This window comes from Notamacropus eugenii, chromosome 5 (genome assembly GCF_028372415.1).
Source record: "Notamacropus eugenii isolate mMacEug1 chromosome 5, mMacEug1.pri_v2, whole genome shotgun sequence".
Taxonomy (NCBI): Eukaryota; Metazoa; Chordata; class Mammalia; order Diprotodontia; family Macropodidae; genus Notamacropus; species Notamacropus eugenii.
In genome coordinates, this window is record NC_092876.1 from 459,476,567 (window position 1) to 459,502,532 (window position 25,966).

Below are 25,966 nucleotides of genomic sequence, written 5' to 3' on the forward strand. Positions count from 1 at the left end.
TGTCCATCGACTGGGAAGTGGTTAAACAAATCATGGTACACGAATTCAATGGAATACTATTGTTCTACAAGAAATGATGAAGGGGAAGGTTTTGGAAAAAAACTGGGAAGACTTCTATGACTTCATGCAGAATGAAGTGAGGAGAACCAGAACAGTTTATACAGTAACAAAAATATTGTAAATATGATTAACTTTTTAAAAAAAAAGATTAACTTTGAAAAACTTAGAATCTCTGATCCACACACTGACCAATCACAATTCCAAGACTCCTGAAGAAACATGCTGTCCATCTCCAGACAGAGAAATAAGGAACTCAGAGTGCAGAATGACACATATTCTCCTCTATTTCTTCTTCTTGCTTTTGTTTTATATTACTATACGTATCTACAATGGCTTCTATTTTTTCCCCTCTTATCAGTGGGTGGGGAATGGGATAGAGAGAAGATAATTTCAACTGAAAGTAGAATAAAATTGTTTTTAAAAAAAGAAATTCCCTCCCACTGTCAGAGGCATTACTCCGTCTTACCCTTCCAAGTCACCGAGATTCACAACCTTCCCTTCACATACACCATCAGTTGTCAAATCTCTTTATTCTCTCTCTAGTCTTTCCTCTCCCCACTCACAGAACCACTTCTCTAGTTCAGGCCTTCATCACCTTCTGCCTAGACTGCAAAAGGTTTTTTTTTTTATAAAAGCAATCTCCTTGCCTCAAATCTTTCCTCACTCCTTCCCATCCTCCACACAGCTACCAAAGTTTTCGTCTAAAGCACAAATCTTCCTAAAGCTCTATTCTCCATAAACTCTAGTGGCTCTTTGTTAACTCTCGGATCAATTATAAATTCTTTTGTTTGTAATTTAATTTTTCAAAACATGATTCCTTCCTATTTTTGTTATAATAACAAATATCTAGCACTTACCTAGTACTTTAAAGTTTGCAAAGTGCTTCACAAATATTAACTCATTTTTAACCTCACAACAGTCCTGGGAGGTCACCCTAAATTTATGCTATTGTGATCCCCATTTTAAAAATGAGGAAACTGAGGCAAAGAGGTTAAGTAACTTGCCTAAGGCTGGATTTGAACTCAGGTCTTCCTGACTCAGGTTTAGCGCTCTACCCAACTTGCCTTGTTCCTTCTCAGACACACGAGCTACAGGAGAGTCACACTAGCTTTTCTGATGTTTCTCACAAATGCTTTTTTCCCTGCCTGTCTCTCCCCCCACCCGGTGCCCCCTCTCCCTCCCCAGCCCCCCCCCCCCCCCTTCACTTCCACCTCCTCTTCACTTCCACCTCTTAGAATCTCTGGTATCCATTAAGACTCAGATTACACATCACCTTTCGCAGGTCTTCCTGTTAACATTTAGAGTTTTATCTCCTTTCCTGTAACTTCTTTAAAGGAAAAAACAGTAATCAACTTTCTATGATTTACCCTTCTAAGATTTCAGTTTTAAGATCTCCTTCATTAACCATTCTCTGAACACTAGTAACTATATATTATGTTGTCTGATCTCCATTAGAGAGTATTGACAAAGCGGTGTGTTGTTAAAAACAGACCCCCCCCCCAAACCAAAAGGTTACACACCATAATTTGTTCAGTCATTTCCTTGATTTAGGAGGACTTTCTCAGATCCCCATCTTTTGCCACCCCAAAAGGAGCTATATTTTTGTACCTCATAAATTAAAATCATTTGGCTTAGGACTAATCCTCCAGTAAATCTACCCTCTTAATTCCCCCTTCTCCTCTTTGCCTCCTATTCTCTTGTTGAATGAAAAGTATTTCCGTACCCAACTGTATCTATGTGTATTTTTTCCTTCTCTGACCAGTTCAAATGAGAATGAGGTGCAAGTGTCAGCTGACTCCCCCCTCATTCCCTCCTGCTAATTGGTGTAGATGTCTATTCCCTCTTTCTCTCTTATCATTCTTCTCTTTATATCAAGACCTAATAGAGACACTTGTCCCTGTCTAATCAGACTCCATCTCTGATCTGTGATGATAATAGGGTTCAAAGCGGATACCTGTATCACTACTTCTCTTTCTGAATTTCAAAGTATCTATGAAGCTCTGGTCTTCTCTTTAAAAATGGTTGGAAGTCCTCTACTTCATTAAAGAGCCATTTTTCCCCTGTAGGATTATGTTCAATTTTGTTGGATAAGTATTCTTGCCTACAGGCCTACACTTTTGCTTTACGGAATATCCCATTCTTTTTTTTTTTTTTTGACAATTCTTTTACTTTACAAAAAAACGATGGATGGAAACATTTACAATCCTTCAGTAGTTTTTTTTTTGTCATAAATGAAACCAGCAATTGTATGTGTGCGCTTGTCATCTCTGAATACTATATGAGCTAGCATTACCTAGGAATTAGCACTTGCGTAGGTATTGAAATTTACCTCAGTCAGTTCCTCATTCTTTACACAACTGTGACTTTTATAATTTAAAACAATTTGAGAAAAGCAAATGCTTGTTTCCTCATTAGGAAACAAGAATATTTTCTTGTCATCATCCAGAATCAAAAATATTTCACAGTTTGGTTTACTTTTACCTAGGGGTAAAATTAATCCCTCCTACACCTAGATGAATTTTTTGGTATTCAGGAGTTCCAAAAGCAAAGATGTCTAAATTTAGACTGAGTCTATACCGGCAGTGTCCACAGCTAGGTGCTAATACAAGGTATGTCAGCATACTGGCTGAAGTCCATGTGTTAACAAAAAGAGATTAATACAAAATGTTCAACAACATCATTCTAAGAAATTTTGCCCCAACTCTGCGTGGTTCCTGAATATTTATAATATTCACTATGAAGAAGCAAACATCACTAAATCTCTTCAAGGTGTTTTCCAATTTTGGCTTTTAGCTTCCTAAAACGTAAAAGATCCTCCCATCCAATTTCAAGCATTTTTTCTTCCCACGATTTCATTTCATTTACTTAACAAATTTTATCATATTGGGCAAGCTGTATATATACCTGCTTCCAAGATGATCACAGATTTTTCCACTCTTCATTTAAATGTGTCATCATTTCCTGTGATGAAATCCCTTTTGCTTCCTTAAAGTGTTCAGAAATAAAAATGTATTTGTTTTTGGGGGCTTTCCAAAGGTTAGCTCTTTTTTTCTTTGTTACTTCCTTTCTTAGGCACTTCTCTTTTTTCAAAAAAAATTTTTCTTCTGATTAGGATGGAGCTCTGCCATATATTTAGAGGTCTCTTCTTGGTATAGTTTTAAAGCTGCCTTGGTAGCATCTTCATATACTTTCTTCTGTGATTCTGGAAGCTCCCTCCAAGCTTCAGCAAGCCTCTTAATTATCTCTGTGCTTTTCAAATTTAAATAGTGTTGTCTGAGTGTGGGTCTATGTTCCATTGTAAATCAAATGTATGAAGACCGAGACTTCTTTGGATTATTAGATTAAAAAGTACAGTCTTTCATAAACCACTCCAATCCCAGTGCCCTCAGCTGTGCCCCCTTCCTTAGCTTCCCTGAATTAGCAGCAGTGCCATGGCCTGACCCATTCCCATCCTCCCTCAGCCCACAGAGGCAGGGAGTCCTGTGTGTTTGTGTCCACGTGTGAGGAGCCTCTGATGCCTGTAGCACGGAACACCCTATTCTAAGATCTCTGCTCCTTCGTAGTGGCAGTTGCTAAATCATGTGTGATTCTGAGAATGGCTCCTTGGTACCCGAATCCTTTCTTTCTGGACATTTGCAGTATATTTTCCTTTGAGTAGGAAGCTCTGAATTTTGCCTACAATGTTCCTGGGAGTTTTCATTTGGGTGCTTCTTTCAGGAGGTGACCTGTGAGAAGTTTCTGCTGACATTTTGCCCTCTGGTTCTGAGAGATGTGGGTAGTTTTCTTTCAAGATTTCTTGAAATCTGATGCCTAGGCTCCTGTTTTGGTCATGGCGTTGAGGTAGTCTAATGACCCTTAAGTTTTTCTGCTGGATCTGTTTTCTACTTCAGTTGTTTTTCTTTAAGATGCCTTATATTTTCTTCTATTTTTTCAGAGTTGACTTTGCTTTAATATTTCTCCATGTTCTGTCTGGCCCATTCTCATTTTCGTGAAGTGCTTTGCTTAAATAGCTTTTGTACCTCTCGGGCCAGGCCGTTAGTTCCCTTTCCAATCCTTTCTCTCAGAGCTCACTGCTTTTCTTTTTTTCCTTCCTGGAGTAAGTTTGTTGCAGGAGGGTTAGAGATGTTATTGCAGTATTTATAAAAGACAGTATGTTGCAAAAACACTCACTTGGAGTCAGAAAAACCTAGGTTCTAAGCCTAGTTCAAACGTTTAGCAGATACTTAACCAGGGTAAATCATTAAGTCTTTCTAAGCCCTTTAAAAAAAGCATTTGTAAAGTGGAGATACTAACATTTCTACGGCCACCTCCGAGAGCTCAGAGAATGGAAACGCTGCGTACAACTCAATGTGCTACGTAAAGGTGAATTATTATGTTTATTGTTATTCACTTGCAATAAACAGTGAAACCATTATGGGAAGCACACGTGTGGCTGCTTAAGACTTGAAGGAAGTGAAATCCAAGCTGGTCCCTGCAGGACAGACAGGATTGAGATGGGTGCTACTGTGGGAGCCCCTTGCATTGGGATAAGGAAGACACTCCCATGACCTTCAGGAGTCTGAATGAATGGGGAGAATCATTATGAAACTGACTGCTCCCTGCTTTTATTGATGAAAAGCAGGAGAGCTGATTTAAGGAAAATAAGCAGTTCACATATTTAGGAATTATAGCTAGATATGAACGTACTTTCTGGTTTGTTAAAGGCCATGCCTTGAAGGCTGAGAAGGATTTAGTCCTACAAGCTGGCGGGCTATAGATGGGAAACGTTCTCTGACCCACAGAGCGGGCTGCTAAGATTAGGGCTATTAGGAAAGGCTACAGGAACAGGAGTGAAGATAAGGCTTGTCAGCTGTGGCAAGAGAGCCTCAGTCAGGCCTATCCCATTACTTCTCTCCAGGGATTCGACCTCTGTATGGGGCTCAGGAGGCGAAGGACCTTTACTACAAAAGAACTTGGGAAGCTGCACAAGCTTAAACAAGAAGCTAAATAGCTCATCAGAACAAGGACTAATGACAGTGTGGTCAATGGGGGAAGACAGCGTTTGTCAGTCGCAGAATCTCATCTTTTGGAGAGCTTACAGTACATTTGTACTTGCAAAGCCAGATGGGAATTTCTATTTGTATTTTATTTTTTCCGAAGCTAAATGGGGAGAGGGATGGTTCTGCATATTTGGTGTTACAACCATCATTTTCCTTTGTAGTGGTTCCCCATGGGGACAGCAGTAAAGGGAGTAAATATGTTAAAACAGAATTTGGGAGACTGGATTTGTGTCTTGTACCATGACTCCCATTCCCTGTCTCTTTCAGACACTTTAAGATCCTTTCCGGCAGAGCTCCACCTGAATGGCTTCAGGCTTTCTCTACCAGATGAGTAGATCCATGAAGTTTTAGTGAAAGACTGAGCAGCTGTCCCTCTGAGGATGACGTGCTGTGCCTGCTACCACATTAGTTGGGCAGGGAGAAATAATACTTGTAAGAAGCCTTAAGTATGGTTTTTGAAATAAGACACGAGATGACTGATAATACGTGGGGATGTTAGTAAAACTATTATCTGGGCCAGGTCAGGAAGAGTCCATTTGCCCTACATTATCTGACCATTCCAAACCAGTTAACTCTACTTACACAGATCTGAAGGGCTGGCAGGATAAGTCCCCCCAGGGCAAAGACAGAGGTTCCCCTGAGACTGGAGTAGTTTTGAATACTTGTACCATGAGGGGGTTGGAGGTCATATACCTGAATTATGATGGTTTGGAAAGGAAGTGGCAAATAGATATAATGAGCTGCTGCCTCTAATATAACATATAACTAGCAGAAAGGTTATTATTTGTTAGGAGCCCTGAAAGTCTAGTAGGGTAGTCTAATCTCACTTGGATAGTGTGTAAAGAGATCTGAGTGACCTTCCCCCCCAAAAGAAGGAACACATTTGCTCAGTTAAAGATGGGTAGAGGACTTTATATGGGTTACAGCTATGGTGGCTGATTGAGAATATGCAAACCATAGACATGGATATGAGCTCCTAAAGGTAACTACCTGTGTTAGCACTTAGAGCAGCTATTATGGGTACGTCCAAACAGAAGCCCTTGGAACAGCCTGAACCATCTCTGATAACTAATATTAAATAACAGCAGCTCCTAGAGTGGGAAGAAAGGGCTCTCCTCCTGAATAAGGGAAATAAAGGAGGCTGGAGTATTCCATTATACAAACTCCCCCTTATAAAGCCCTCCTGGCTGGGGAAAGTGAACAAGACTTGGTTATTTATAGCAGATAACCAGGAGAAGTCAATAAACTTTCTTATGCAGTGGCCATTTATGACCTCATCAAGGTGGAGCACTAGGCAGAATAGGCCTCCGGCAAATGGCAGAGTTAATGATCTCATTAATGCCTTTTCCTCTAGGACTCTGGCTGAGGCAAGTTAGTCAGTAATCAACAAGCATTTATTAAGCATTTACCATAGGACAAACACTTTGCTGCTTACAGCAGATACAAATGCAAGAAAAAATATAGTTCCAGTCTTAAAGAAGCTTACATTCTAACATGAGAAGGCAACACAGAACAGAGCTGAAAATCAGGTGGACGTGAAGGGAAGGTGCAACCCCACAGCGTGGTGTCAAAATCCAGATTCAGAAGCACAGCTGGAAAGGAAATGAAGGAAGGCCAGTCTGAGGCCCTCCCCAAGCTGGAGGCCCCAGAATGTTCCAGAGTTTAAAGGCCACAGGCACAGAGGCAAGTCCCAGCAGTATGAAGGCAGCTAAAGCATAGGACAGAAAGGAGGAAGGATGATAATGAAAGTCAAGGGCAAACCTTCACCATCCTTCCTCAGTGTGTGAGATAGATTTGAAAGAGGCCTCACTTCCTACTGATAAGGTAATGCTAAGTTGGTTACATAAGGCCACAGACTGGCAGAGGCCATAAATTAGAGGGTGAATGTGTTTGTCCTTCGCTGCCAAAGAAGACCATGCCATCAGAGAAATGATGACATGACTTGCACATGACTTTGAGTGAGGGAGGGCTGTGCAGGTCACCAGCCTCACTTTCTCCTCCTGAGCCATGTGGATCCAATGACCAGATACTCATCAGGATGACTGGAGATGACCCAGGATGCACTTTCGTATCTGTACACTCAGGGGCTAGCAGTGCCTAATACACACTAAATGCTTGACAAAGGGTTTTGTTTGGTTGGTTGTTTTCGTTGTTGTTTAATTCATTCATTCATCCTCAGATATCAAAGGCTGTTTTAGGATAAAGCCATCCCAAAGCACAGATACTAATAGGTTGATTTAAGTCAACAAGAATTTATCCAGCAACTACTGTGTGCCAAGCACTGAGCTAACAAAAGCAGTCCCTGGCCTTCTGAAGGAGGAGGACTAATGTGTACTGTGAATTTTAAGAAAATCTCTTCTGCCTAGATAAAGTTTCCCTCAGTTTCCCCAAATATAAAAGGATAAGAATAGATCACAAACATGGAAATGGTAGTGACAAGAGCAAAGGTTTGATTTCTGTGTTTGGCTGGTGGAGAAGGCAGGAGGGGTGAATAAGTAGGACATGGGAAATGTCTAGGTTGAGGAACTGGTTGTTTAAAGAAATAGCGATATATATGTTCAAATCCACTTGTATGCAGGCAGAAAATGAGGAGGGGAGGTTTTAGGAAGGAAGGAGCATAGGTATACCAAATATCTATAACAGCTACCAGAATTTTGATTGATAAATATGAATTGATGAACCTCAAACGAGGAGAAATTAACATGGTGGCAGAGAAAAAGTCTAGAGATGACAATGGGGAATCAAAAGTATTTTAACTCCTCTACTTTCCCCACTGAACGCAGGGGATCATGAGTGATAGTACAACCAGTTCTGAAGAGTGGCCAGGGAAACTGTGTCATCTGGTGGGATGTAAGTTTGCTATTTATGGAGTGGGAATTTCAGGGAGCTCAGGAGAAGGGGTGGGAGATCTCAAGTGTTATTTTGGAGTCAGTAGGATCAGCTTGAGAGAGACAGAAACAAGGAAATGTGTAGTAGGGGGACAAGACACTAGGTTTATGCAAGGAAAGTTGGGATGGAGATGGCATTCATGGGGTGGGAGTATGTTGATCACTGAGGAATGAATTCTGGCAGGTTATCATCTCTATCTCCAGAATGCCAGGCAGCTAGTGAAGGTGGGACAGTAAGCAGTGTGGCTGGGCTCTCACAATATGAAGTTCTAGGCAGGAACTCACCAATTATTAAATAGTTTTGTCCCAGAGCGTAGACACTGGTGTATAACTGGAAAGGGAGTAGGGTGCCCAAATAGGAAAAGGAAGACATGTAGAGATGTAGTAGGCTAGCAAGGCTAAAGAAACAGTTGATCCAGACAAGACCCTTCTCCCATAGTCAACTTCCAATGGCAGTAAGTTATTGAGTACCTAAGGTGGGTACTCAGGACCAGGGAGATCCAGACTATGTTCAGTAACCCATAAAGGTTAACAAACAAAATTCCCTTCTGATTAAGAGAGTGAGAAAAGAAAGAGCAAAAGAGCTAGTATTTTTTTTAGCACCTATGTGCCAGTGGTAGGTGCCACAGTAGATAGAGTTCTGGGAAGACTCAGACACTTCTTAGTTCCAGCTCCAAAAGGAAAGGAGCTTAGTGAATAGTAGAGCAGAGTTGGACAAAAACAAAAGCTATTGTCCCCTAACTCCCAGCTCAGTGACATTTCCATTATTACAGCACAAAGCATCAGAGGGTGAATCACAAGAGATAAGGATGAAAGAACAATTCTAGCAAAGTCCAGAATCCTACCTGTTTAGTTAAGCTTTAGGGAACATATCAGATAAGGAGAACCTAGCTGATTCCGGATGTAATATCTATAATGAGCAACTTTTATATGCTCTCCCACAGTCAATAAGCTTGGATATTTATGGGACTTTTCAAATTCTGGATAAACCATATTCCCCATCTTGATATTTTGATGGGCCCCATTTAGCAAGTCACTCCTTATTTAGCATGGATCCCAGAATAAGTTACAGCCCTGTTAGGCCTAAAGTGGGCCTGGGTCTCAGTGATCCTATGGGACCTAGATTTTTAAAAGTCTCTGTCCATAAGAACTAGACTGAGTGGAGGTCAAGGCCCAATGAGTCACCAGATTAAATGAATGTGTATATTATATATGTGTAGGTATGTATATGTACGTGGTTGTGTGTGTGTGTGTGTGTATGTGTGTGTGTACAGATAGATAGACAGAGGGTAAAGGGCGAGCTGAATATGGGGAGAATACAAATAAATAAATAAACAGGGAAATAAATAATTGAAATTTACTATTGAATGGAATGTACTTGGAGTAAGAGAAAGGGAGAAGGAGAATGTAGCAAACCATCTCACATACAAGAGGGAAGAAAGAGTTTTTACAATGGAGGGGAAAAGAGGGAGGGGATGAAAGGAAATAATTGAGCCTTACTCTCATGGGATTTGGCTTAAGGAGGAATAGCCCACGCTCACTTGGATATGGAAATCTATTTTACCCTGCAGGAAGGCAAGGGGAAGGGGACAGGAGAGGGAGGATAATTGAAGGGACAGCAAATTGGGGAAAGGGATAACCAAAAGCAAACAGTATTGTGGGAGGACAGGTCAAGGGAGAGAATGGGATAAATGAAGGGCAGGACAGGGCAGAGGGAAATGTGGTTAGTCTTTTACAACATAACTATTATGGAAGTGCTTTGCATTGTTACACATGTATGACCTATATTGAATTGCCTGTTTTCTCAATGAGGGTGGGTGGGGAGGGAGGGAGAGAATATGGAACTCAAAGCTTTAAGAATGAATGTTAAAAATTGCTTTTGCATACAACTGGAAATTAAGCCATACAGGCAATCAAGTATAGAAATCTACTTTGCCCTACAGGAAAATAGAGGGGAAGGAGGGTGGAAGAAGGGAGGGTAATAGAAGAGAGGACAGACTGGAGGAAGGGGTGGATGGGGTGGATGCTGTCCTGGGGTGGGGAGAGATGAGGGAAAATTTTGAATTCAAGTTCTTGTGGAGGTGAATGTTAAGAACTGAAAAATGAATAAATTATATATTAAAAAAAATGTAGTCCCTTGACTATTACTGCGCCCTAGCTGCTACTGAATAGATGCCACAGTCATATATATCATTAAGCTTCATCCAGAGCTGCCTTTTATGAGCTGGGTGATACAGAATGGTTCCTGAGATAGGTCAGGCATATTTAACACTGTGCTTCCCTGGGCTTCTCCAGTGTTACTGCCTTTCATGATGTAGATGTAACTTTGCTAAGGCTGAGACCTCCAGTCCCACATATAATTAACGTTTTGTTTCCTTTAATAATCCAAAGGTTTTTTTGGTTTCGCTGGTAGCTGTGTTCTTCATGAGAAAGTTATCTGAACTTGCATGTAAGAGATCATTAATCAAAGAACAGGGGATACTCTGAGGAATGGGGACCTGAGAAAGTCCTCTTGGGCCAGAACATAACTGGTGTGTGAGAAAGCCTTAGGTTCTGGATCTAAATTTTATTGGTAAATTAATTATTATGGTACTCTATCTCCATTTCAGGATAGGAGATTTACCCTTACTGCATAACTTGAGTTCCTACATAAGGGTGAGGAGGAGTCTTCATCCAACCCTCACCACATGGAGGCCCCAAATTTGGTATCAACCCTCTGATGACTGGGTGGCAGTATGGGCCCTGAAACAGATTGCTCTTAGCAAGTATGCTATAGACGATCTGGACCTATGATGAAAGTCAGTGATGGAACTGGAGGTATGATCATCTCCGTTCATCGGAGGGTCCTGAGGCTGCTCCACCATTGTTCTTTTTACATCAGGAGACCCACCATCAACTGCCTTTACCATGACCCAGCTGCACAGATTATTTTAAGACAATTGCTTGTATTGGCCTATACTCATATCTTTTCATGATTGTATTAAGCTCCTCTTCTAACGTTCCATATGTAGTCAGAATTGTTTGAAGACTATTTTAGTGGTGGAAGGTCCCCTAGAATAATTCCGAGATCTTACTACCAAAGGTTGGAATGTGGTAGGAGCAGCACCTCTCCTTTGTAGGCTGCATGAGTTTCCCCTTTGCGGCAGGGAGGCTGTACCTGGGATTTGATTGATCTTGGGAGCTAGGGCTCCAACTGGTTCACTTGGTTTTCTTGTTCTCTGAAGAACAGAAGATCATCTCTGAGGAAATGAGCTCTTGAAGTTTAGTGGAATAACCACTGCCCTGAAGGGACATTTTTCTGATCTAGTACTACCAACTGCCATGGTAAAGGCAGAGGGAGAGTGGAGTAGTGTTTACCTGAATTTAACTAGACAATGAATACTTCTCGATCTTATTATGAGAAAAGTTATTTTTAATGTATTATTATCATCTAGGAGGGTTCTCACTACATTCTAATTATGAGCCTAAACCACTAAACGGGTGTGAGGTAGGCCTGGCCCAGAATAAATGGATTTCCCCAGGGAACAGAGACAATGAAATGCCCAAGTTTTATGACGGTTCAGGCTTTAAGTGTTTTTATTCACAGCTTATGTCGCTCAGACCTTGAGTGACCTCTTCAAAAAAAAACCAGAAAAGTGAAAAGCTGGAAGTGGTCTAATTGTTTAGCGTAAAGGGATCAGCCTTTCAGTCCCGGATGAGTCAAGTATAAAGGAAGTCATAAAAACTGTTTACACCTCACTACTTTATGAGGAATAAAGCATCTCAATCAACTCAAAGGAATTATAAACCAGCTAGCCTTTACTTACTAACAAATTGATTGAGATTCAAAAATGTACATGCTGAAGTTTTGTACTTGGGTCTAAAAAAAACTCAACTTCACAATTACAAAACAGGAAACCTGGCTAGCCAGCAGATGTTCTGAAAAAGATATGAGAGTTTGATGATTAAGAAATGTGTGCTACAGCAGCCAAGAAAGCTAATGCAATCTTAGTTCACACTGAGAGAAGCCTAGTGCCCGGGAAAAGCGGTGATAGTACTACAGAACTCCTCCCTGGTTAAGACAAATTTGGAGCAGGGTATTCAGTTGTGGCTGCCATATTTCAACAAGGACATTAATATGTCAGAGTGTATATAGAAGAAGTCAAAGGCCATGTTCTATGAAGACTGGCTGAAGTTACTGAAGAAGCCTGGAGAAGGGAAGGAAAGTACTAGGGAAGAATCAAGATATGATCGAATACGAAGGGCCATCAGATAGATGGCAGGCAGAGGAAACAATCCAATTGGCTCAAATGGCAAAAAATGTCCTGCCCTTAAGAAGTTTACAATCTAAGAAAAGAAAATAAGACATTCACAAATAACTAAAAAGAAAATTACACAGAATATGTATTACATGGAAGAGTATACAAAGAAACTCCTGAGAGTGACTCCAGTTTAGAAAGAGGGCCACCACATGGACCCAATTGCACAATGAAGGCAAGACATAATACAGGAAAGCAGTTGGTCCAGTTTTGCTTCAACATGTAGTATGTTAACCAAAATAGTATGAAATAAGTCTGTAAGTACAAGCAGGAGCAAGGGTTATCAAGATAAAGACATTTTATTTAGCAAGTAATGGTGAGCCATGGAAAACTTTTTAGCAGACAAGTGGATTTACCAGAGCGGTGCATCAGTAATATTACTTCAGAAGAAGTAGGAAAGATGGATTGAGAAGGGAGATGACAGGCAAGAACTACATGTAGCCTAGCAGGGGAGAGAGAGGAGTGAGACTGCTGAGGTAGAACAGCCAGGATCTGGCAATTAATTGGATGGAGGAGGAGAGAGTGAGAACAGAACAAAAAAGAGTCAGCAACAAAAATAAGAAAGTAGGTCTGGGGAAAATGACACAGTAGAAAAAAACGTTAGATTTGGTGTCCAAAGACTGAAGTTAAAATAAAATTTGAACTTTGTGACTTTGGCGTGGTTGAGTCACATGGGTGACCTCAGGAAAATCACTTCATTTTTTTAGGCCTTAGTTTCATCTTTAAAATGAAAGTACTATACAATTTTAACTAGAGGTGTAGGTATTCAGCAGGTAACTGAAAATGTTGAAAGGTCAAAGGATGTGAACAGGCAATTTTCAGAGGAAGAAATTAAAGCTATCTATAGTCATAGGAAAAATGCTCTAAATCTCTAGTGATAAGAGATGCAAATCAAAGCAACTCTGAGGTACCACATCACACCTATCAGATTGGCTATGATGAAAAAACAGCAAGATGATAAATGCTGGAGAAGATGTGGGTGAGTTGGAGCACTAATTCATTGCTGGTGGGGCTGTGAGCTGATCCAACCATTCTGGACAGCAATTTGGAACTTATCTGGAATTAATAGACCAAAGGACTACAAAAATGTGCATCCCCTTTGACCCGGCAATATTGCTGCTAGGACTGTATCCCAAGAGATCATAAAAATGGGAAAGGGTCCCACATGTACAAAAATATTTATAGCAGCTCTTTGTGGTGGCCAAGAACCGGAAATCAAGGGGATGCCCATCAACTGGGGAATGGCTGAAGAAGTTGTAGTATATGAATGTGATGGAATACTATTGTGCTGTAAGAAATGATGAGCAGGTAGACTTTGAGAAAACCCGGAAAGGCTTACATGAACTGATGCTGAGTGAAGCGAGCAGAGCCAGGAGAACATTGTTCACAGAAACAGCCACAGTGTGCGATGACTGATTTTGATAGACTTCTCAGCAACACAAGGATGTAAAACAATTCCAAAGGACTCATGTTGGAAAATGCCATCCACATCCAGAGAAAGAGCTATGATGTCGGAATGCAGAGTGAAGCAGACCATTTTCTTTTATCTTTTTTTCTTTCTCACGGTTTCATCCATTTGTTATAATTCTTCCATGCAACATGACTAATGAAGAAATGTGTTTAGACTGTATGTCTAGAGCCCATATCAGATTGCATGCTGTCTTGGGGAGGGAGGGAGGAGAAAGTGGGAGAAAATTTAAAACTTATGGAAGTGATTGTTGAAAACTAAAAATAAATGACTTGAAAACTGTAAAAACAAAATGTACCTGAAAACATTAACTCCTCTTCTTCCCCTCCTTCTCCTCACCATCCCCACCAGCATTATAAGCAGCATTAATACAATGCTAGGTATGTAAAAGGCACTGCGCTAAGTGTATTGGATCCTCACAACAACCCTGTGAAGCGGGTGCTGTTATTATCCCCGTTTTACAGCTGAAGAACCCTGAACAAACCCTGAACACACCTGCCCAAGGTCACAAACTTAGGTTTTCCCGACTCCAGGTCCGATGCTCTGTCAACTGTGCTGCCCACCTTGTCCAGATCCAAAAGGAGAGACTGTGGCTGAAGGCACAGATTTAGAAGTCACTTATAGAGAGGTGATAACTGATGTCATGCAGTAGATGAAATTGCAACGGAGAATGTACAGAGAGACAAGAGAGTCAAAGGCGAAGCTCTGAAGGATTCCTACATTTATGGTGTGGGAAGAAGTGAAACTAGTAAAGACAACTGTGAAGGAACACTCAAGAAAGATGAAAGAAACCACGAAAGGGCACTGACATGGAAGGGTGGTACAAAGAAGTGTGTAAGAAAGGTGAACAAAAGCTGGATGCTACAGAATGATTAAGGAGGATCAAGACTGAGAAAAGAACAAGGAATCTGGTTGTCGCTGGTAACCCTCAAGATTCAGCTGAGGGGTAGGAATGAAAGTCAAATTTTAGAAAGCTGTGAGATGACTAGGAGGTGCAGAAGGAGAGGAGAGACTCTTTGGAGATAGTACTCTCTTAAAGTTTGGCAAGGAAATATTCTGAATGCCAGAATATGTTATCTTTGATCCTGAAGGTGATGGTGATAAGGGACCACTGGAGATAACTGGAGGAGGGAGATGACACGGTCAGACCAGTACTTTAGAGTACTGACACTGACAAATGAGTAGAAAATGGACTGCAGTGGGGAAAAATTTGTGGCAAGGAGAACAACCAGCAGGCTCCTGCCCTAGTCCAAGCGTGGGTGATGAGGGTCAGAGGAGCAAAGGAGGCATAAATGAGAGGGGTCAGCAGCCCTTGGCAACAAATTGGATATATGAAGTGAGAAAAAGTGAGAAGTCAACAAAGACACCCAGCTTGGGAGTTTGGGTGACTGGCAGGATGGTGGGCCCTGAAATGCAATAGGGGCATCAGGAAAGGGGCAAGTCAGGGCGAGAGCAATAATGAGTTGTTTTGGCCATGTTAAGTTCTAGATGCCTACAAGGCATTTGGGGATCAGCAAAGAGGTCAGGGTCAGAGAAGGAGACTTGAGAAGCGTCAGCACTGAGATTATATCTGAATCCACAGGAGCTGAAATCACCAGAGAACTAAGTGTAATGAAAGAAGACCAGATGACAGGAGAAGAAAGGATGAGCTCTGAATCTACTCAGAAATGAGAACAAGCATGTTTTAGCAACAGTGGGAGGACAAGAAGACAATGGACTCAAGTTTTGGGAAGAATGCATTACTGAAATGACTGACAAAAGATACGGTCAAGAACCTCGAGTGAAGAAAGTCGTTAGAATTTAGGTGACTAACTGTGGACTACAACGTCAGTACTTAGCAAAATACTACCAGAAAACAGTCTGCAAGCTCCGATTCTCCTGACGAAGCTGTTGGATCTATTTACATTATCTTTTAATCCACTCTACAAGCAGTAATGAAGAGTGTTCTAATGAAGGTCTAGCCTAATGAAGGCTTGAGTAGTGAGGTGACCAAGTGGCTAGAGCTCCGGCCTGGAAGCAGACCTGAGTTCAAAGGCAGCCTCAGACATTTACTCCCTGTGTGAACCTGGCCAAGCTCAAATCTGACTCAGACACCTACCAGCTATGGGATCCTGGGGAAGTCACTTAACCCTGTTGGCCTTGCTTTAGTTATCTGTAAAATGAAGATAATAGGAGCACCGATCTCCCAGGGCTGTGGTGCAGATCAAAAGAGATATTGTTTCTGGCACGCAGGAAGTACTGTATAAATATAAAATATTATTACTCTAATTACTGTTCTACTTCCACTTTTCACCTATTTTTCTTCAATAATATAGACACCTATGTAAAATACAGTAAATACTTCTTTTTAAATGGCACTTTCACTGATAAAATCACATCCCTTTCGGATGCTGAACCCTTTGACAAACCCAAGGGCTTTGGGAGCAAGAACTTTGCTCTTTCGGTGTCCAGTAGCTACAGCCCCTATAGAAGCTGTCACTAGCTGCACCTCCATTGCTCCCAGAATGATGGCTAAGAGCACGGGGCTGAAGGCTCCTGGGTCCAGGGTCCTAGGCTGCCTCCACCAGCATTTAAGGGGAGATGATAGTTCAGGTGGGGGTGATCTGTCTTGCCTGGCACATGCTGCTTTTTTTCTTTCTCTCAGGATGCCATCTGTTTCAGCAAGGCTGGCTTGCCTGCCCTGTGGAAGATACTTCACAGCTGGTGGGGATGGCTGGCCTCTTCTCAAAACGAGTTGCATCCCTGAATGATGACTATGAGGGCTGGGCTTAAAGCAGGTCTCACGGTCTGGGAGGTGCTACCATTCCCAGATTTCTATACCAATCTGCCTGTTGGTGGCAGCAGGTCAGCAGAGGAGTCCCCTCCACAATGATCAGAAGCTACTATACTGTTAGTGGAATTATGAAATGACTCAACTATTCGAGAAAATAAATTGGAATTATGCAAGAAAGACCATAAACTATACACATTCTTCCTAAGTATTCTTCCAAAGTTACCAATTAACTCTTAACTGCTAATTATGAGGTTGATCTGACGTTGCTGACCAGTCTCTCCTCCTGGAAGGTCTTTCCTTTCTGGCTTTCCATGACGTTGCTCCTTCCTGGCTCTCTCTTCTTCCCAGTCTCATGGCTCCTCCTGCCTCTTCTGCACACCCAAATCCCACTTCCTAACTTTGATGTACCTCATGGCTCTGTTCCGGATCCTCCTTTTTTCTGTACAGTCAGTGACCTCATTGGCTTCCATGGTAATAATTATTATCTCTATGCAGATGATTCCTAGATCTATCCAGCCCTAGTCTTTCTCTGAAGTCTAGGACCATGTCATCAATGGCCCGATGGACATTTTGAACTGGATGTCCTGCAGGCCTCTGAAACTCGACATGTCCAAAACGGAACAGCTAATCTTTCTCCTTAAACTCTTCACTTTCTGTCAAGGGTGCCACCGTACTTCCAGTTGTCAAGGTTCATAACACCCTCTATTCCTCATCTCTAACTATCCAGTTAATTTCCAAGTCTTGCCAACCTTACTTCGACAACATCTCATACACTGCTCTTTCCACCATAGTTCAGGGCCTCTTATTTACTTGAATATGAGCAGTCCACTCATTGTTTTCCCTGCTTCCTATCAAGTGCATCTCTACACAGTTGCCAAAATAATCTTTCTAAAGCACTAGGAAGTGGCCATTTCACTCTCCTGTCCAGGATACTAGAAGAGTTCTCTCTGAAGTGAGACATGAATTCAAATTCTCTACAATACTGCATGACCTTGTGTGATTCACTTAAACACTGGAACTCAGTTTCTTCATCTATAAATGAAGGCTCAGCACGAGATGGCCTCTCTGGTCCCTTCCAGTTCTACACCTGTTACCCATTATACAATATCTAGGATAAAATACCAGCTCTTTTGTCTGCCATTTAAAGTCCTTCACCGTCTGGTTCTATCTTACCTTTCCTGACTTTAATCACATTATACTACTTTGCATTGTGCTAAATTAAGGTTACTCAACATAGCTATTGCAATATAGGTCATCTGCATGAGTCTTAATGAGTTTTAAATGAGAAGACTTGATTAGTTTCTCCTACTCATTTATATTTTTGTATCTGTGTGTAAATACCTTTTTTTCAGGGAGTCATTATGTGATAACTCAATATCCACACTAGAGAGGAAAATAGGAAAACGTCCACACATAAGATTTGTACGTCTAAAAGAGATTGATTATAGGCTGCTCTTCACAGCAGTTTGAGACAGGAGGGCAGCACTGCCTCTCTATGAGCATCTGCCCAGACTGGAGGAACATGATGGTGTGGTAGTTCCTACTCAGATGTCTTCCTAGCTTTCCCTTTCTGAAAGGTATAAAGCGCCATCTCTGGGAGGTGTTAGGAATGTTCCTTTCTTTTTGGGTGTTCCAGGATGGTAATTTATAAGAAACAAAGGGTAATTTGCTATTTCTATTTAGGTTGAACACTTTGGGATCTTTGAGCACAGAGATTGGTCAAGAGAAACATTCTGTTATGGGAGTGGAACATTTCCCAATTTACTGAAGGCAGGCTAATAAGGAAAATGATGAGGAATTTATCTATTATTGATCTTAGGTGCTATGAGACTATCTGAGTCCAGGAGAATACTTAGCTACGAAGCATTAATTGGCGAAATAGGACACCTCCTCAAATGATTTTAGAGGTTAAAGAAAAAAAGCCACAAGCAACGAAATCTACATAAATAGGCGATGAATGTGGACATGGTCTTCCCAGGGACTGCTACCTAAAACTGCCTAGCGTGCGCTAAGAGAATGAGTTGTCTCCTCAAGATGAGAACTAAGAGCCCTATAGAAATTTTTATGGCTCCTTTCCTGGGAATTCCACAATGTAAATCACGTCATCATTTCTCTGATGTCATGGTCTTCTTCGAAAATGAAGGATGAATACAGACAGACAATGGAATACTAACTCAGAATGTCTATATGAGGGACTGTAAGCTTTTTAGAACACTAGAATCCTCATAAGGGGAGAAAGATGTCAATTTTTAATGTAACTACATATGTGTGTATGCAGGGAGATATTTTCTCGGAAGCAATATGAATCCCTTTACATTCCCAAGAGTTAGGAAAGACAGAATTTGTGGTTTCAAAACTGTAAGAAGAGAATATGTGCTTTTTATACATCAGACTACGAAAGGAATTGTGGCAGCTACAGTTTAAGAAAGCCTACAACATACATTCTGCATTCTAATCAAATTGTCCCATATGTTTCCCATACATCTCCCTTCTCTACGTCTCTACATAGGCTGTCCATATCGGGCATGCTTGCCTTGCCCACCTCCGTCTCCTGCATTCTCGGGCTTCTTTCAGCTCTGGACCCCAGTGCCATTTCCTGAAAGAGGCCTTTCTGACCCTCCCAGTTGTTAGTGCTGTCCACTCCACGTCCCATTCCCAATGATTTTGTAAACACATAATACCTTCTTGTGTGGATATATATTGTGGATCTGGATTATCTCATCAGTAGAATCCCCATCATCAAGCATAGCATCTTGCACAAAAGTAGGCACTTTATAAATGTTTACTGACCTGAACTGAGAGCATGATCCTGGAAGAAGTTCAAAGGGATGGGATCCAGAAAAAAAGGTAGAGGAGAGAAACTTCTTCTAGGACAAAGGGAATGGGTAAGATAGCCAAAGAAGGAAAAACAGTATTTTTAAGTATGACACAAAACCAACTACTGCAAGAATGGCTTGTAGAAGGAGAAATGAGGGCAAAAACAAGGGTTCAAGCTTAGATGGTACCTTGTAAGAAATAGTCCTATAGACTATTATTTTTCATCTTTACAACTTTGAAAAACATTATGTTCAGTGATTTTCAATGGCTTACAAAACATATACCTTTGGTTAAGTTTGGAGTTACTGTAGTGTTTTTAATATCTGGAGTCACTGTTGTTTGATCAGTCTGCACAGGGAAGTTAATGCCATGACGAGGTGGGGGTGGTCGATTGAATTTTGGAGCACGACCTGGGGGAAAATAGTTTTTAAAAGCTTATTTCTTTTGATTATATAACTTCAAATGAATTAAAATTAAAATTGTAGTTTAAAAACTTTTACAATCTAATGCTCTTATTTCAGAAAGGACCAAGTCTAAATATAAAAAACTGCTAAAATCAATTACCTTTAGAATATACACACCTTTGGCTACATGTGACGTGACTGTTGTGTTTCTTATGTCGTTGTTGTTCCGGGAAAACGGTGGCTGAGTTAGTTTTGGGGCACGACCTGGAAATTTTTTTTTAAATTAGCTTTCAGTTAAAAAAATAAGGATTTTGCAAGTCCTTAAAATGTTTTTAGGAGATTACAAATAAAAATTTAACACTCAACGAGAAACTTAGCAGAAGGATAAACAATATATTCTGCATTTCACACAAATTCTAAATTCTATTTCTAAACACTGAAGTATAATCTAGAGAACATTATTTATGCTCCATGTGACAAAATGGAAAAGTCCGTAAAGTAGCTGAAGGCTCCGGCTCTATGACATCATTGTAGATGAAATATAAAATGTAGGTTTCACCTTCCTCCCAAGTAAGCTGCTACCTCCTCTACAACCGGAGATCAGTTACAACCTCCAGAGAGTTCCCTGGGCTGACGAGAGACCAAGTGACTTCCTCAGACCATACAACCAGTTGTCTCAAAGGCAAGATCTGAACCCAGGTCTTCCTGGTTCTAATGTTAACCATGTCTCCGTCACATAATTTCTCAGTTATTACTACTTGGAAAAAAATTAAGTTTCTAGGAGATTCACATAAAAACTGTGAAGTTACCTACCTTCTCCTATAAGGAGAATTTGGTTATTAAAGTAACAAAAGGTAGAAAGAGTTCCCACATTTTTAAAAATGCAGATTTCTAGTTTTACCACTAATTGATCATATACTTCTCATTCAGAAGTTTTAATTAAGAATTCAATGAGCTTTTTAGTTAAGGAAATTTTCTCTGTATCAGACTGTCAAAAGCACAGGTGCAAATGGTAATGATAAATGGAAAACAAGTGGTTTAGTTTCTTCAAAACATGAATACTGCCTTCTTTTAGGAACTTTCACTTAAACTTCAACATTACAGACAAAAACAAAGGTTATAGATGTAGGTTGTAACTAAAAACAGGGAATCATCTGATTCTAAGCTATATGCAAATATCAATTTTACCACTTAAAATTCCACTTCCCACTTTATTCTATGGTCACTTATGACAATATTTGAAAAGTAGAAATATTGCCAAATAAACCGAAAGCTCACAGGACAAAACGATACAATTTTACATCTGTTTAAGTAATGTAATACAAACTACATTCACTCCACTCTTTGGTAAAACTGGTCAAACAACAACAAAAAATCAATTTAAGTACACATACAGTACAACTGTATACTGTTCTTTACCTATAGGAATAAACTGACATCCAAGCAATTCTACTTTCATTGCAATTTTCTGCTGCCACTGTACGGGATTAATTCTAACAAAACGCGCTGTAATGGGCGGGATGAAGTTATTGCGTACATCCTGATGGTAGTCTGTGTTTCCTTGAAATATCTAGGAAAAAAACAAAAATTTGTATTTTATGCCAACAAGAACCAAATGCATCTCAAAGATGTGGTTTATATGTATAACTTTTTTCTCTGCGTCCTTAATGACAGCTAATCAACAACTGTGACAATAACGAAACATCATTTAATATTCATAATAGAACTTTTTGTAGTAGGAAAGAACTGGAAACCAAGAAGTTGCCCACTGACTGAGGAGTGCTAAACAAATACGCCACAAGAATACAGGAATGTTACAGATCCTTCACAAATGACGAACAGAAGGAATTCAGAGAAGCATGAAAACATTTATATAAACTAAGGCAGAGAAAAGATGCAGAACCAGGAAATCAATATACATCATGATTTAAATGAAAAGTCAAAACCAAAATTCAACACTGACTGGGCAATTACAATAAACAAGCTTGAACCCCCACAAAAAAAAGATAAAAATGATCTTCCCTCCCTTCTGTACAAAGGTGGAGATCATGGCTGGGGAACATTGCTTATACTACCAGACTCATTTAATATGCTAGCTTATTCTGTTGAACTGCTCCCCTCCCCGCTTTTTATTCTTTGTTACAAAGGATAGCTCACTGACTAGGAAAAGAGAGAAGTATAAGTTCAAAAATGAAAGTGATGTAAAACAAAAAATGAATAAAAATGTATTTCTTTAAACACTGAACACTAATAACTGGAAAACTAGCAAGATGCTTGATAATTTATTTTTTTTGATATGGAATATAGATATTGTCTTCAAATGATTCAAGAAATTAATGAGACCTTTGGGACTGGCAGCTTTAAAGGTTCCATCTAGAGTGAAGACTTAAGTAAAAATACAAATGTGCTTAACAATAACAATTTACAGGGACATAAACACATTAGTTTTCATTCTAAGTCATAGTTTATAAAGACAAAAAATCATGGGTAGTTGGAGGGTTTTTTTTTTTGCTCATGTGCTTTTCTGTAATCTTTAAGTATGAATTAAGAAAACTACAAGTGAGTGTTCAGTCATATATACTAGAAATATGTCTCCCCCTACAGGAAAATGGCAATCAAGACAGTTTCCCAGTCAATTTCTATTTTTTAGGTTTAACCAAAAGATAAAAATTTATTTCAACATTAAAAATTATAGAAAATATATAGCATATTGATACAAGTGAATAATATTATCAATAGATGCAGAAAAGCTTTTGACAAAACAAACACAAAACCCATTTATAGCAAAAACACTAAAAAATATTAGTGGCCAAATCTTACGAATTCTATCTCTACATCTCTCACAATTATACCTTTCTTTCAACTCAATTAATTTCTGATGAAACTGATCTTCCACAAGAGAACAAAAATAACAGCTTACATTTACATAGCGCCTGCTATGTTCCAGGCTCTGCGCTAAGATCTTTACAATTATTATCTCATATGATTTTCAGAATAACCCTGCAAAATAGGTGCTATTATCATCCTCATTTTACAGATAAGGAAACTGAGGCAAATATAGGTTAAATGACTTCCCAGGGTCACAGAGCTAGTATGTAGCTGAGGCTGGATCTGCACTCCACTTGGATGGTTAGGTAATCTAAGAAAAGAAATAGCCACTAATCTGTGGCAAAAGGCAGTCGTCAAGTAGCCTCAAGGAAAATTAGCTATTCAGATGAGAATAAAGTTCTAGTTCTAACTGCACTTCTTAAAACTCACACATTCAGCAGACAGAGAATGCTAAAAATATCCTGAACTACAGAGTCCACAAAGTCAAATAACCAACTCACAACACTTAGATTTTTTGAGATGCTAAGCAAGGAACATTGAAAAGTAGTCTCAAATCTATATGAAACACACTGTTTCAAAAAAATACAGATGAGCCATAGAGCAGAGGATGACAAACGATATAATAAAGGGTTCTATATTACGTCATGAGAACTGATTAGGGGTGTTAGGATGTAGGAGGGGCAGCACAGCTATCCAGAGAATCTGAAGGGTCATCACGTTAAGATTAACCTTACTCTGCTTGGCTTTGGAGGGCAGAACTATGAAGACACAGACTAGGCAGTAGAGATACAAAGACAAAAGAGAAACTTACAATGTAACAGGAAAACAACCATAAAACAGGGAAAAGGGAAGAAAGCGAATTAAGCTCCAGCATCTGGGGGGGTTTAAGGCAGCATTTAAGTTAGGTGTGAAAAGGAACCAGAGAATCCAAGAAGGGGAGGTGAGGCAGGAAAGCATCCACCAGCTATGTGAAAAAAAATGCTCCAAACCACTAATAACTAGAGCGATGCAACAAAGGTGACAAGAAATGACACATGCTAAAGGAGATTCACTATCCTGCTTCGGTAGAGCTGCCAACTGGTCCAGTCGTTCTGAAAAGCAATCTAACTATATCCAGAAGTCACCGACGAGACCAACATATACAAAAACACTTACTCCAGCTTTTCATAATAGGCTAATCTACTTATCAGGGAATGGATAAATGAATGATGGTAAATGAATGTAATGTATTATTACCAAAAGGAATGATGAAAGGACAGTTGCAGAGGGAACTGGGAAAACCTCCATGAAATGAAGCAGAGTGAAGTCAGACTAATGAAAATTTAACTTTGAAAGACTTTAGAACTCTGATGATGACTGCAATAAAAAAAAAAAATCACCATTCCATGAAGCTGGAATTTGCAGGCCTCACAGAATTTTCAGTCCTACTTCCTTCCTGCCATAGAAACACTAGAGTCAAAATACTGAATAAGACATATATATATTTTTAGATATGACCAATGTGGGAATCTCTTTTGCTATAAAGGTTTTGGGTGGTTTTTTTTTTTTTTAATGTTCAATTGGGGAGGGAAGATGAAGAAAAGTGGGAACAACAGATAAATGTTTGCTAAAATAAATAATTAAATACAATTTTAAGAAAGATAGTATAAGAATAAAAGATTTTTTTAAAAAACTGATGCAGCAGTTTAGGCATGAGATGAAAAGGAAAGTCATTCATAGAATCAGAGAACTTGAGAACTGGAAGGGAACTCAGTGACCCAAAAGGAATCCCTTCTAAAACACACCTGATAAATGGGTCAACCAGCTATTGATATATCAGGACATACTTTTATGAGCAGTACCCAGCTTATGCACATATTTATGTGCCAAACATTTATTTTAAAGTAAGTTATTTGGAAAGCATTTCTACCATAAAAACAAGAGTCAAGATTTCAAGTCCATGAGTCTATAAAGATAGACTAAATGTGGAATAAAGGAGAGAACTGAGGCAGGAGTAGTACAACAGAATGTATCGGAATGGGCATCAGATATCAGCAGGGGTCACCAAGAGAAGATGCCAAAATATCTTAATAATATAAAGTGGACAGAGCTGGGCTGGAAGTCAGAAAGACCAGAATTCCAATCCAGCCTCAGATACTAGTTGTGTGACCTGGGCAACTCACTTAACTCGCTTGCCTCAGTTTCCTCATCTGTAAAATAGGGATAATAACCTACCTCTACCAGGGTTGTGAGGATGAAGTGAAATAATATTGCAAACCAAACTGCCTATTTAGACACCTCACAGACATTTTAAACTCAGTACGTCCAAAACTAAATGCATTATCAAAATCCTCCCCTTCTTTTCTTAACTTCCCTATTACTGTCAGCAGTACCATCATCGTCCCACTTATCAAGATTTACAACCTAGGTGTCATCTTGGACTCTTCCTACTCTCATCCTCTATGTCCAATCATTTGCCAAGCCTTATCAACTCAAACTTCTTAATATCTCTAGTACATGCTCCCTTCAATATCAGCCCTTGTCACCTCAGGCCTGGCCTACTGCAGTAGTCTGCTGGTTAGTCTCCCTGCCTCAAGTCTCTCCCCACTTCAATCCATTCTTAACCATGCAACTGATCTTCCGAGTATGATCCTAGCTGACCATGTCACCCTTACCCCCCATTCAATTAACTTCAGTGGCTCCTTATCACCCTTTGGGTCAAATATAAAATCCTTCGCTTAGCATTTGAAGTTCTTCATAACCTGGTTCCTTCCTACCTTTCCAGTCTTATGTCTTCCTCCCCTCCATCTACTTTCCTACAATCCAGTGACACTGACCTCCCATGCTGTTCCTTGCACAGGATACTATAATCCAACTCAAAGCATTCCCACTGATTGACCTCCAAAGCCTGGAACTTTCTCACTCTTCGTCTCAATGCACAGCTTCTATGGCTTCCTTCAAGTCTCAGCTGAAGTCTCACCTTCAGCAAGATGTCTTTCCTTGGCCTCTTTAACATCGGTGCCTTCCCTCTGTGATTACCTCTAAATCATCCTGTAATATAATAACCTATAATATATCCTATCGTATTTGATAATATCATATCCTGCAGTTGTTGGCATGTTTTTTACATCCCCAATACTCAGCACAATGCCTGGCACATGGCAGACAATTAATGCTTTATAATTCTACAAATGGGCTTTAGTTTCCGATTACCCTAAAAGATCTGTGAATGTATTCTGTAAGACACTATACACCAGCTAATTAAACAAAACGTCATATCATTCTTTCAATGGAGTTAAGCTACTTAACGACCCTATCTACCAGTGATGAGAAATGTAATGGTTTTTTTTTTTAATATTCCTCTAACCTGCAGAATTAATCTTAGCATGACAAAGCAATAGGCCAGGTACT

At 40.0% G+C, this 25,966-nt stretch overlaps 1 protein-coding gene and 1 pseudogene across 8 annotated transcripts in view; both read right to left on the minus strand.

Moving 5' to 3' along the window:
* DCBLD2 (discoidin, CUB and LCCL domain containing 2) overlaps positions 1-25,966 on the minus strand; it is a 115,475-nt gene that overhangs the window by 12,133 nt on the left and 77,376 nt on the right. For all 8 annotated transcript variants that reach the window (XM_072615353.1, XM_072615352.1, XM_072615358.1 and 5 more), the window contains 3 exons: positions 21,167-21,317; positions 19,925-20,011; positions 19,628-19,753 (listed from right to left, as the gene is read on the minus strand). In XM_072615353.1, the coding sequence (XP_072471454.1) occupies positions 19,628-19,753; positions 19,925-20,011; positions 21,167-21,317 (364 nt within the window). The remainder of the gene's footprint in view (positions 1-19,627; positions 19,754-19,924; positions 20,012-21,166; positions 21,318-25,966) is intronic.
* Positions 1,278-16,493, minus strand: LOC140504110 (uncharacterized; annotated as a pseudogene).